At 39.9% G+C, this 14,262-nt stretch overlaps 1 protein-coding gene across 5 annotated transcripts in view; it reads left to right on the top strand.

The window, feature by feature from the left end:
* The first annotated feature begins 349 nt into the window (after nucleotides 1-349).
* The window catches only part of PRPF39 (pre-mRNA processing factor 39), a 34,916-nt gene continuing 21,003 nt past the window's right edge, over nucleotides 350-14,262 (top strand). The window contains exons 1-4 of one of the 5 annotated variants that reach the window (XM_079794588.1): nucleotides 350-486; nucleotides 11,381-11,727; nucleotides 12,173-12,298; nucleotides 12,950-13,068. In XM_079794588.1, the coding sequence (XP_079650714.1) occupies nucleotides 11,410-11,727; nucleotides 12,173-12,298; nucleotides 12,950-13,068 (563 nt within the window). In that variant the 5' untranslated portion in view covers nucleotides 350-486; nucleotides 11,381-11,409. Of the gene's footprint in view, nucleotides 487-11,380; nucleotides 11,728-12,170; nucleotides 12,821-12,949; nucleotides 13,069-14,262 lie in introns of those variants that run through there. The other 4 variants (XM_079794591.1, XM_079794589.1, XM_079794592.1 and 1 more) reach the window with 4 other exon arrangements.

Genomic DNA, 14,262 nt, shown 5'->3' with positions numbered 1-14,262 from the left:
TTTTTCAGTCTTAATTCCTGTCCATTTTTAGGTAGAGAGGTAAAACCTGAACAATTGTTGGGAAACATTAGATTTGCCCAAAAAGAAAAACAATCTCTTTCCTTGGGGGGTAGGGGAAGGGCTGAGCGCTGGCTGTTTAAGATGACGGGTGTGAAAGGACCTCAACACCCTTTCAGTTGGGGAAGAACCCACTGAGGGGGGAAACTGAGGAGCAGCAGCCTCGGCCCCTGGAGCCCGGGCGGGGCGGGGCGGGGCGGGGCGGGGCGGGGCGGGGCCTCTTGGGTGCCGAGTGAAGCCGGGACGCACGCAGTGCGGTCACGTGACCCCCTCACGTCCCAAACACTCGGCGCATGCGCGGCGCGCTCTCTCTGGAGAAGGTGTTGTGGCGCTGGTGGCGGTGCGGCGGTGGCTGCGGGCACTGAGACCGTGGAAGTGCCGTCGTCGCCCAGTTTGCGGCTCATGGCATTGAGTCGCCTCCACCGTCAGGTCAGCTGGGGTGGGCGCCTCGGAATTGGCGGGGGGGGGGGGGGCGGTAGGCTGGGCTGGCGGGGGCCTGCCTGCCTTCAGGCCGCGCCGGGCCGGGCCTCCCTCCCGCCGGGTCGCGGCCTGGCCCGGCCTGGGCGCCCAGCTGTCCAGTCCTCTGGCCTCCCCACCTGTTGGGTGGGGCAGGGCGAGGTTTCTTTTCTTAGACTAACCGTGTCTCAGACCGGCCTGGAAATGTGGGCCTCCACGTGACTGAGGAAGCGATTTGGGGGTAAGGCTGGAGCCCTTGCTCCCCCCGGAGCCGGAAACCGGTGTGGCTGGGACGCCTGGAACTGGAAGGGCTCCATAGCTGACGCCAGAACATTGGGAAGACACAGATTCTGTGAATAAAGCTTAATTTGGGCGCCTTGTAGGACGCGTTCCGTATTCTGACCGCATAAGCTAAATCCTTGGGCTCTGAGTCACAGCACCCCAAAATTAAGTGAGAGCTTTTGGCAGGATAGAAGCAGAAAAACTAGACATTAAAGTCCTTTTTAAAAAAAATATTTTTATTGATTTCAGAGAGGAAGAGAGAGAGAGAGAAACATCAATGATGAGAGAGAATCATGGATCGCCTGCCTCTTGCACGCTCCCTACTGGGGATGGAGCCTGCAACCCGGGCATGTGCCCTTGACCAGAATGGAACCCGGGACCCTTCGGTCCGCAGGCCGAGGCTCTATCCACTGAGCCAAACCGGCTGGGGCGACATTAAAGATCTTTTGAAGAAATCTGTTTAAGAGCGATGTCTTCCTTAATAAGTGCTGCTCTTAATGTGTGACTGCTGATTATTTTATGTCATGAGATTGTTACTTTTTAGTTTGATATTCACGGTACCTCCTCTTTGAGGATTTCAAGTTATTTGGCAACTGATCCAATCTGTTTAGGAATACTTGAAACTTTTCTATAAGGAAGGTTGAAACTTAAGGAAGCAAGTTTTATGATGGAATTATGAATATGAAGTTCACTTTGGAACTTGAGTGTTTTGGGCTGTATAGGAGCTTAAGTGGCTTGAAAAAAAAAAAAAAGAACAACTACTGTTGGGTATCCCCCCCGTATTTATAACTACACTCTGGAGTTGCAAAAGTTGGAACTTCCCATTCTACAGTCTTTGGTGGGGAAAAGGTGAACAAAAGGAATTCTACTGAAGACTTCTTTCTTAGATTGCGAACTCTAAAATAATTAGAGGTTGACCAAAGATGGCTAATTGAAAAGCAGAAATTTTTCAGTGTCACTATGTGCTACTGTTTTTACTTACATTTGAATAAGAAAAATAATTTTATAAATCAAATGATAAAACCTGTGTTTGTGCTTTTCAAGCAAAAGAACAGAACCTTCTATGGTATGTTAACAATTCTGCATTAAGCAGGATTTTTTTTTTTTTTTTAAATAGCCAAAGGAGAAAGTGGTAGTTCTAGCCAAATGATGATTGTTTTCCCCTAAAAAATGAGTCATTGCTCTGGCTTGTGTGGCTCAGTTGGTTGGAGCATCGTGTGTACACACGGAAAGGTCAAGGGTTCAATTCCCAGTTAGGGCACATACCTGGGTTTTGGATTTGATCCCTGATCAGGGCGCATTAGGGAGACAATCAATTAATGTTTCTCTCACATCAATGTTTCTCTCCTTCTTCCTTCATCTCTCTAAAATCAATGGGGAAAAAAAAAACAACCACATATCTTCAGATGAGGATTAAAAAACAACACCTGAGTGGTACAGATGTGTGTGTGTTCGTTCCAATTTCTGGAACATAATCTGTGACCATTCTATTTAGTCTCTGAAAACAGTTGCTAAAACCAGTGGTTTTGATAGTATCTTTTCCTAACATCCTGAGCCTTAAAATTAGCTTATCTGTGGATGAAGCACAGAGTAACTTGTTGATTGCAAAGTTAATTTGTTCTGCTCAAACTCCTGACTTTCAGTCCTTAGTAACATCTTCAGTTTTTTATGTGTTGCTGTTTATGAAAAGAATAATCACTTACCTCTATAGGCGTAAATATAGTTTAAAAAAAGGTATTAGATCAAACTTACTGTATTTTTAAAATTAACAGTTGCCTTTTTTTCCCCTCACCTAAGGATACATCATTTATTTCTATTTTTATTTTTTTTTGAGAGAGAGAGAGAGAGAAGTAGAGAAACATCAGTCAGTTTCCTCTCACATGTGCCCAGACTGGGGATCGAACCTGCAACCTTTTTGGTGTATGGACTATGCTCCAAGCCACCCAGTCAGGGCAAACTTGCCATCTTTAATTATGTGTGGATTATTTAAGTCATCCTCCAAATTTTACGTTGGTAGGTAGAATTGTTAGTCAAAAGTATAATGTATAAAGTATAATGTTAGTCAAAAGTATATGTCATAACTAAAAGTTAAAGGTATAAACAAAACTAAGGTCTCTGTTCTCACTGAATTTAATATTTTAGTAATATTAATTTATCATAGTAATAGTGTAGCAGTGTTTTTCAAATATTTTGACTGCAACCCATTGTACAGGGTGGGGTAAAAGTAAGTTTATAATTTCCTATGGAAAATAAACTGTTTGGAGTACTCACAACTGTAAACCTACTTTGCCCCACCTTGTATTATGTGCATGTAACATTGCAGCCCAATAAAAGGTAGTTGAATTATTTCAACAATATGCTCTTAATGTGTGTGTTAACCTGATAATTTTTTTTCTATATGTTTTCATTTTTAAATAATATATATTTTTTATTGATTTCAGACAGGAAGGTAGAGGGAGAGATGGAAACATCAGTGATGAGAATCATTGATTGGTTGCCTCCTGCACATCCCCTTCTGGGGGTCAAGCCTGAAACCCCAGGCATGTGCAGGAATCAAACTGTGACCTCCTGGTTCATAGGTCGATGCTCAACCACTGAGCTACAATGGCTTGGCATGTTTTCATTTTTTTAAAAAGGGAAGCTGGTTTGAAGCAGTCTGAAGTTTGAAAAATAGTCAGGAGGGATGTTAATTATTCAAATTGTAACAATAGCAGTGTGAATGAAAAGAAGAGGACAGTTCATTTTTGTTAAAAATATATTTTGATAAAAATATATTTTGATTTTGTTACAGAGAGGAAGGGAGAGGCATAGAGAGTTAGAAACATCGATCAGCTGCCTCCTGCACACCCCCTACTGGGGATGTGCCCACAACCAAGGTACATGCCCTTGACCGGAATTGAACCTGGGACCCTTCAGTCCACAGGCCAACGCTCTATCTTTTGAGCCAAACTGGTTAGGGCAGGACAGTTAATTTTTATAGCAAGTTAGTGTGATTATTTTGTCGATGAGGTTTAATGATAGTAATTGCCCAATGTTCCCTAATGAGTAACTGGGCCAGATCTTTAATTTAAAACTGATGTATAGTTGAATTGCATGTGTGTATCTAATTGTAACAAATGTGACCAAACAATATACCTTTACTATGTGCAACGTATTCTGATAAAAGTTTTTAAATTCTATTTTTCATTTACAAAAAGGACGAAGATAATATACAGCAGGGGTGGGGAACGTCCAGCCTGCGGGCCATATAAGGTCTGCGAAATCATTTGGTCTGGCCCTGCTAAGGCATTAGGGCTGAGTTAATTAGATGTTTGACCAAATATAGCAGGCTAATTTTATTTTACTATTTTTTAAGTTATTTATTTTTTAATCCTCACTCAAGGATATTTTTCCATTGATTTTTAGAGAGAGCGTAAGAAAGAGGGAAAGACAGCCCTAGCCAGTTTGGCTCAGTGCGTAGATTGTCGACCTGCAGACTGAAAGGTCCTGGGTTTGATTCAGGTCCAGGGCACATGCCTAGGTTGTGGGCTCAATCCCCAGTGTAGGGCGTGCAGGAGACAGCCAATCAATGATTCTCTCTCATCACTGATGTCTCTGTCTCTCTCTTCCTCTCTGAATCAATAAAAATATATTTTAAAAAAGAAAGAAAGAGGGAAAGACAGAAATATGGATGTGAGAGAAACACATAACTTAGTTGCTTCCTGCACGAACCCTGACCATGGTCTGGGTCGGGGAGGATCCTAGCAGGCTAATTTTAAAATTGATAATTTTAAAAAATGTATTTTTATTTCAGAGAGGGAGAGAGTTAGAAACATCAATGATGAGAGAGAATCATTGATCAGCTGCCGCCTGCAGGCCCCCCACTGAAGATTGAGCCGAAAACACGGGCATGTGCCCTTGATAGGAATCTAACCTGGGATCCTTCAGTCTGCAGGCAGACACTCTATCCACTGAGCCAAACCGGTTAGGGCGCAAGTTACAATTTTAAATAGTATGGTCCAGGTAGGTCTTATTGAGGGTGACATTTCAGCAAAGGAGAAGGTGTGGAAGGCAGTCATGTGGGTATCTGGAAGATCACTCTGGGTAGAGGGAATAGCCAGTGCAGTGCCAAGGCTGTACAGCTGGAGAGTGTAGATTTTTGAGAGACAGCAAGCTGTCAGTGTGTCTGGGGCTGAGTGAGAGATGTTAAGATTAGTAGAAGATTGAGACAAAGAAGTAAATGGTGAGAGGGAGCACTGGGCCATAGAAGGACATTGACTTTTACTCTAAGAAGAAGCAGTGGAGTGACATTGTCTGATTTATGTTTTACTTTATTATTTTTAAATGTTTTTATTGATTTTAGAGAGAGAGAAAAGGGGAAGGGATAGAGAGAGAGAAACATCAATGATGAGAGAATCATTGATTGGCTGCCTCCTGCATGCCCCCTACTGGGGATTGAGCCCACAACTTGGGCATGTGTCCTGGCCTGGAATCAAACCGTGACCTCCTGGTTCATAGGTTGATGCTCAACCACAGAGCCACACAGCAGGGCTAGAATTTCTTCTGTAATTTCTTCTCGAATCTCTCTGTAAATTTTCTTCTATTATCATTTCTTCTCCAATCTCCCTGGCTTTACCTTGCTTATTCTGCTGCTTATCTTTCCACTTCCCTAATATAAACCCTCTTCATGCTGGTCAGTGTGTCTTCTTGTCTTTGAACCAGTCCTAATTTCTATCTTCTTGTGTACTGTCAAGAAAGTTTGTTCTGTAAAGTTTAAGCTGTTTCCTATTCTGGAACAATATATTTTTATTTCAAAACCTATAATTTTCAAAGTTCTGTATTTCATGAAGCATTTCTAGATGGCTATAATTTTCATTTGACTTCTTTAATTTTTTTTTGTTCATTTGAAATTCTCTTTCTCGCATTATTTCCTTTTTATCCCCTCTCCCTCTATCTGACTAGTTAATAAGCCTTATAGAGTGTCGACTTATCTTATACTACATATTTTCTGCAAGGAATGTAGTAGAGTGCTATATATCACGTATCAAAAACTTTTGTCGCCCTGGCTGGTTTGGCTCAGTGGATTGAGCGTCAGCCTGTGGACTGAAGGGTCCTGGGTTCGATTCCAGTTAAGGGCACGTGCCCGGGTTGCAGGCTCGATCCCCAGTAGGGGGCGTGCAGGAGGCAGCTGATCAGTGATTCTCTCTCATCATTGATGTTACTATTTCTCTCTCCCTCTCCCTTCCTCTCTGAAATCAATAAAAATATATTTTTAAAAAAAAACAACTTTTGTCCCCACCTGACCTTCCTGCACTTACCTTATTTTCCTTGTTCTTTTTTAAAAATTATTATTCCCTAGATTTACCTGGTTATAACTAATTCTTCCAGTGGCATCCAGTCTCAGAAGGCCTCTTGATTTAACATTTTATTATTAATATTATTTTAATGTTTATTTTTATTGATCTCAGAAGAAGAGAGGAGAGAGAAACATCAGTGACGAGAGAGAATCAATGATCGGCTGCCTCCTGCACACCTCCTACTGGGGATTGAGCCCGCAACCCAGGCATGTGTCCTGACTGGGAATTGAACTGTCACCTCTTGTTTCATAGGTCAACACTCAACCACTGAGCTAAGCTGGCTGGGCTGATTTAACATTTTAAATTTATCTTTTGTTGGGAAAAGGTTTGCTTCATACTACTACTTTGAAATAATAACATTTAAAATCTGGATTTCATGTGCACATGACAATTTAAAAGATGCCCTCTGCACGCATGCATGCGCGCGCGCGCACACACACACACACACAACAAAACTTAAACCAATAATAAGAAAAACTAACAAAAGTTTTGTTTTTTTAAAAATATATTTTATTTATTTTTTACAGAGAGGAAGGGAGAGGGATAGAGAGTTAGAAATATTAATGAGAGAGAAACATCGATCAGCTGCCTCCTGCACACCCCTTACTGGGAATGTGCCCGCAACCAAGGTACATGCCCTTGATCGGAATCGAACCTGGGACCCATAAGTCCCCAGGCTGACGCTCTATCCACTGAACCAAACCGGTTAGGGCTAACAAAAATGTTTTACAATGTATGTCATAAAGATCTGACTTCCTTGGTTTACAAAAAGCTTATACACCTTGGCTTATAAAAAGCTTATATAAACAAGTGAGAATAAAAATTAGTAATGCAATAGAAAATATGGACAAAGAATGTGAAAAGGCATTTAAGAAAAAAAATACAGAAAAAGAAATTCAACCTCCTCATAGTTAAAGAAATGCAAATCAAAATGAGGTTCTGCTCTTATTTATTTATATTTTTAAATCAAATGAGCAAAAATTAAGTTTCATGGTACCTAGTGCTGAGAAGGGAAGAAGGAGAAATGGACATTCTCATGCATTGTGAGTGGGTTAATCAGTTAGGAATGCATCTGTCTGAAAGTAATGGAAAACCTGTCAATTGCTAGTAGTTAAAACAACTAGGGATTTATTTTTCTCACATAGTATGAACCTGGCACAGTTATTAACATCTTGATTTCTTAATTTTTCTGGCCACTGCCTTTATGTACATAAGTTGTTTCACATATGTTCACATTCAAAGTAAGAAAATGTGGTAGAACATATACTGCTTGTGGATATCTCTCTTTTTTTTCAAATCAGAAAAGCAAAGTTTTCTTCAGGGCTCTGCAGCAGACATCTGTTCAGTATCATGATCTCTTACAAAGGGTTAGGTATCTTGCCTCTCTAGAACAAAAACAATGTTTTATTAGGAAGATAGTGAGAGGAGGATATTGGATGGACATCTAAAAGTGTCTTGTCAAATGGTTAATGCAACTTTTCTAGAGATAAATTCTCAGCATCACCCCAAATTTAATTTACATGTATTCAACAGTTTTATTGTTCAGAGTTTACCCATGAATAAGTTTCTGTTCCTCTGAATTATTTAGAGAACTTGATAGAAGAACAGCTTTCTGAGCCTAAGCCTACACCTCAAGATCATTGACTTTGGGGCTAAGGAATCTGTATTTTTAAGAAATAGCTTACTAGGGGACTATTGTGTGGAGCTGTGTTTAAGAATTTCTGTATAGACTATAGTGAAACCCAGATTTTTAAAGTAGGCATAAAATTGCCAAAAAACCAAAAAACAACGCACCCCCCCCCCCCCCCCCCCACACACACACACACAAAAGTTGCCTGCTGGACATTGGTATGCTTCAGCTAGCTTTTCTTAAAACAAAACAAAACCCTCCTTTTTCCCCCCATTCACTTCTGTTAAATAATTCTAGATAAGCCTAAAGAAAAAAGCGTCAGCCCAGTTATTTAGGGAGAACTATTAACACCATTATTTTTATTGTGTTTTATTTTATTAGGTATAAATCCTTACAGATACATGTGTTGCATACACACACACACACACACACACACACACACACACACACTCTAGTGGTCCGGTGCACAAAATTCGTGCACATTAAAAGGGGATTAATTAGAGGAAATAATTTAATATTGCCCTTTCTCTATAATAGAAGTATCAGGGATGAAAGAAAAGTAGTAAAATGTATATGAAAACCTTCCTCCTGTCAGAGTCTGGGGCGCACCACAGGACCCAGAGTCAAGTTCCCGCCTACCCACATGCGCCTCAAAATCACGTGAAACTCAGACCCAGCCAGCCCCCCCACATTGGGCTAGATCCAGACCCAGCCACTCCCACCCTTGTCAAGCCCTGCCGGGCAGGGGGCATAGTCTCAGGTCCCCTGGCCTGGTGCCAGGACGGGGAGCGTGCCTTGAGGTCCCCTGTCAAGCCCCGCCGGGTGGGGGCACAGTCGAGGTTCCCTGTCAAGCCCCACGGGGGCGGGGGAGGGCATAGCCTCAGGTCCCTGCTGATTGCTCGTTAAGGCTCCTTATGGGAACTTGGCCTCAGCTGTGGGTGCAGCCATCTTTGTGATGGAGTGATGGTCAATTAGCATATTCCCTCTTTATTAGATAGGATAATATACACATAGTGGATATCTTTCTATATGAACACAGATATACATATTTCCTTTTTAATTATTGTTTACTAGAGGCCTGATGCACAAAATTCGTGCAAGAGGCTTGACCCTCGCAGCCCTGGCTTCATCCAGAAAGTCGTCTGGCTGTCTGGTCTAATTAGCATATTACGCTTTTATTATAGACTAGAGGCCCAGCCCACGAAATTGTGCGTGGGTAGGGTCCCTAGGCCTAGCCTGTGATCAGGGCCATCTTCTGCCTGCTTGCCAGTCCCCAGTCTCGCCCTGCCGCCACCCACCCCGGTTCCCTGTTCGCCATCCAGCAATAGGAGCCTGCAGGCTGGGAGTGGGGGAGAGACTGAGAGGTGGTCAATGCACCTCATGGCGACTGGAGCAGTCGTTATGGTTGTTATGCAGTTATGGTCACTGGGCTTTTATTATATAGGATAGGATTATTCTATTATATAAATATACTAAAGCAGTCCTCTTCATACTTCCCTCTTTTTTTTTTTAAAATATATTTTATTGATTTTTTACAGAGAGGAAGAGAGAGGGATAGAGAGTTAGAAACATTGATGAGAGAGAAACATCGATCAGCTGCCTCCTGCACACGCTCCACTGGGGATGTGCCCACAACCAAGGTACATGCCCTTGACTGGAATCGAACCTGGGACCCTTGAGTCCGCAGGCCAATGCTCTATCCACTGAGCCAAACCGGTTTTGGCCATACTTCCCTCTTTTTTGCGGTAATACTGTGTTGTAGTGAATGTTCTTAAAAAATAAATGTTTTTGTTTATTTTCATACATAAAATATGTAAAATTGCCATTTGTTACATTTTGCTTGACTGTCTTCTAGAAAGATATCTTTAATTATTGCCAATTTGATATCTTAATTTACATCTTTGTTAGTAAAAGATGTGATCCTTTCATATGCTTATTGGTCACTTGCATTTCTTTGAATTACTCTGTTTAAAGTCTTAATCATCTTTTTAGTCACATTGTACTATGTTAAGTAATTGTATATTCTGAGTATGTTTTAAGAGTAAACCAATCTTGCCCTGCCGTCATGGCTCAGTGGTTGAGTTGACCTATGAACCAGCAGGTCACAATTCAATTGCAGTCAGGGCACATGCCTGGGTTGTGGGCTCGATCCCCAGTAGGAAGCATGCAGGAGGCAGCTGATCAGTGATTCTCTCTCATCATTATGTTTCTATCTCTCTCTCCTCCCTTCCTCTCTGAAATCAATAAAAATATATTAAAAGAAAAAGAGTGAACCAATTTTATTGTTTAATTTTGATGATAATCCCTCACTTAAAAAATAAAAGAGACATGCCCTATACTTTAATGATTCATTTTCCATTTAAACTGTTAGAAGAGATGAGGTGAATTATGAAAATATATTGTGGGACTACCTTATAGCATAAAAATATAATCCTTTATTATTTTATGGCCTTAACAATGAGATGACTTAATTTGAACAATTTTATATAATTACTATCCAGATGATAGAACTTACACAAATATGTTTTTAATAATATTCACTGTAGAAGTCACTCTTGTGATTAAAAAAATATATGTATTTTTTTAATGATTTTTAGAGAGAGAAGAAGGAAGAGGGAGAAACATCTATTTGAGAGAGGAACATCAATCTGCTGACTCATGCACACCCCCTACCGGGGATTGAGCCCATAACCCAGGCATGTGCCCTGACCAGGAATCGAATCAGTAACCTTGCGGTGCACAAATGATGCCTAACCAACTGAGCTACTCCAGCCAGGGCTCTTGCAATTTTTTAATACCTTCATTTATGACTTCTAAAGTAAAATCAAACCTTGGTGCTAGAATTTAAATTTTATTGTAAATGTATTAATATATTTCAAATATATTAATATGTTTAAAAAATTTCAACCTTTTCTAAAACTTTATTCTGAGCTAAGTGATAAATTTCCCTCTAAAACATTTATATCCATGACCAGAATTTTTGCTATTTTCCCTTTAGCCTTCAAATCAGATATTAAAGATACTGCTGTTTTCCAGGGTTAATACCATAGCAAGATGGTATTCAGACATTGAATTTTATAATTTTAGCTAAGAAACATTGAATTCAGATATGATTGCTTCTTTAGGGAGCAGGCACAAACCCTCACTTGCTTTATGGATGAAGGAACTAAGTCCTTAGTTATTTAGTGTTACTCAAACACCCAATAATAAAATAGATTTTTGGAAAATTTATGTTCTAGAATTTCATTTATAATATAGAAACTAATAAACCTAATTAAGAGTTATAAGAGATATCAAGAATCAAATTATTATATTTCTTTAATAGCTAATGAGAGCTTGTGTTTTATAAAAATGTGGTTTTTCCCTGACTGGTGCTTCTCAGCTGGTTGGTTGTCATCCCATGCACTGAAAGGTTGCTGGTTCAATTCCTGGTCAGGGCAAATGCTCTGTTGCAGGTTTGATCCCTGGTAAGGGCATGCAGGAGGTTGCTGATTGTTGTTTTGCTCTCACATTGATGCTTCTGTTTTTTCCTCTCTAAAAATAATTTTTAAAAAGGGGTGGTTTTGATGATGCTAAATAAACATTTGGAAAATGTTTTTCTTTATTCTTGTTTCTACAGATCATTAACTGAAGACAAAATAAACAGCTATGCAAAATTCTCACATGGATGAGTTCAGAAATTCTAGTAATGGCAGCACAGGCAACAGTTCGGAGGTAGTGGTAGAACAGTCTGCTGATTTCAGTACTGAAATTATGAATGTTACGGAAATGGAACAGTCACCTGATGGATCTCCTAATGTGAATGCAACTACAGAAGAAAATGAAATAGCCAATGCTGTGGACCTTCCAGTGGCAGAAACGGAAGCAAATTTCCCTCCAGAATATGAAAAGTTTTGGAAAACTGTAGAAAATAATCCTCAGGATTTTACAGGCTGGGTATATTTACTTCAGTATGTAGAACAGGAGGTTAGTAACTTTTAAATGGGACTAAAGGAACAGATTAATCAAGTCATTATTAGACGGGGTCTTAATGTTTTGAAATTAAAGTTGCCTTTTTTATAATTTTCAGATTAAGTTGCATCACTGGATATATACACTTTTTTAACTTAAAAAAAAAATCACATTGGTGTGTTGTGAAAAGTCAGTAGAGTCAAAGTCGAATGTTCGTAATAAGTGCTGTGCATGTGTATCTGGATAAAATCTGTGAATAAAAGGTTACCCTGTAGTTTAACAAAATTAGTTCCTCTGTTTCAAAGAATAAGATTGCATTTGTAGGGAAAAGAACTGCTGTGTGAGGTCTTTTTAAACCTGCCATTTCTTTTATTTGAGATAATACATTTGAAAGGAATAATAAATATTGTTGTGACAAAAACTTCCAAGATATTTAAACACCTCATTTTATTTTCATCAGAATCACTTGATGGCTGCCAGGAAAGCATTTGACAAATTTTTCATACACTATCCGTATTGCTATGGTTACTGGAAAAAGTATGCAGACCTTGAAAAGCGGCATGACAACATTAAACAATCAGATGAGGTGCGTACATCACTGAATAAAATAATTTCCATTAGGTACTGTAAGCCAAATAACAAAACAAAGACTTTTCTTTTTTCTTTGGCTGGCAGTACCTACGATTTGTGGTCAAACAATTTTATAGGGTATTTTATTTGCATTTGTCACTCTTGTGGCATTTGTAGCTAATATTTTCTCTCTTTGTTGGCAGGTGCGTTAAACCTCTACAGTTTGTCAAGCTTTGCAGTGCAAGCCTCTGTATTACACTGCAGCTTAACAAGTAGGGCAGGGCTTTTCTCTCACTTACATTTATTTCTCATTTTCCAAACAATATAGTTGGTTTGCTAGTCACATTTGCTACGTCTTATTGCATTTTTGGTCAGACGCTGTCATTGGTGCTCTAATGGGTCTGTGCCCTATGGTCTGTAACCCAAAGCCTGCCCACACAACCCGGTCAGAATGCAGGGACTGCTGCGCTTTGAAGATCAAGACTCTGCACGTGGGGATCAGAACATTGCCATGTTCTATCCAACCTCCACCCAAATGGTAATGGTAGATTATTTAAACAAAATTCCAGTAATTAGTATTTCTAAGGTTCACCGGATAACACAGTGTTACCTCTCTGTTAAGAAATAATTAAATATTTGAAGTACAGTTTTGTTGTTTTCTTCTTAGGTGTATCGACGGGGGCTTCAGGCAATACCTCTTAGTGTTGACCTTTGGATACATTATATAAACTTCTTAAAAGAAACATTGGATCCCGGGGATTCTGAGACAAACAGTACAATAAGAGGGTATGTGAAACTCTGTTAATCACATGTGTTCAAAGATATAAATTATAAATCAGTTTTTCTTATGTTGATAATAGAACTGTTTGTGAATGCTAAACCGAAAGTTTAAATTCCATATAATTTCTCTATTTAAAAAGAATACATGTAATAAATGTATGCATGATTATATAAAAAAACATAATTCCCTTTCCATTTACTTATTTATTTAAGGTATATTTTTATTGATGTCAGAGAGGAAGGGAGAGGGAGGGAGAGAGAAACAGAAACATCAATGATGAGAGAGCACCATTGATCGGCTGCTTCCTGTACATCACCTACTGGGGATCGAGCCTGCAGCCTGGAAATGTGTTTCTACTGGGAATTGAACCATGACCTTCTGGTTCATAGATGCTCAACCATGGCCATGCTGGCTGGGCTCCCCCTCTGTTTTGTACCTCCCTTTTCTTACGTTCCCAGTTCCACTCCCCTTGTGGTTAATAGTTTGGTGTGTGTTCTTTTAGATACACACAGCTATACATGTTTGTTCATATTATCCTTTGATTTTTTTTTTTTAACAGTATGTTTTGGAATCTCTGCCATAATTTTTTACCTATTGCAAAGTATTTTACAGTATCCAGGTGTTATATTTTATTTCACCAAATTCTTATGCATAGGAAATAACCAGTGCTTCAGTTAATGTCTCTATACAAGTCAGTATTTATGTAGAGCATGCTGGAATTGGAACTCTATCAAAGGGAACACACAGCTAAATTCCATCAAATGTTTCTTCAGAAGTGATATTTTAAACTCCCACAGTGTATGAGAGTAGTTATTTTCTCATAGTAGACCATATTTTTCTTTATCCTTAGGTGATATCACATTATTTTAGTTTATATATCTCCAGATTATTTATCCTGGTTTGCCATCTTTCATATCCTTATACTAGAGGTCTGGTGCATGAAATTTGTGCACTGGGGGTGTATACACACACATACATACATACACACGCATACGTGTGTGTGTGTGTGTGTGTGTGTGTGTGTGTGTGTGTGTGTGTCCCCTCAGCCCTCTCACTCCAGGAGCCCTGTGATCAATCCCCCCAAAGAGGTAGGCCTTGCCTACTCCATCAATCCCCTCTTTGGGGAGACCAATTACGCCCTGCAGAGGGAGGCCCTGCTCACCAGGCCTCCAGTCAATGGCCTGGGCCTCCCTCTTGGG

This window comes from Cnephaeus nilssonii, assembly GCF_951640355.1.
Source record: "Cnephaeus nilssonii genome assembly, chromosome: 1".
NCBI lineage: Eukaryota > Metazoa > Chordata > Mammalia > Chiroptera > Vespertilionidae > Cnephaeus > Cnephaeus nilssonii.
Note: the sequence above shows the minus strand (reverse complement) of the source record. Positions and strands in the feature narration are given on the sequence as shown.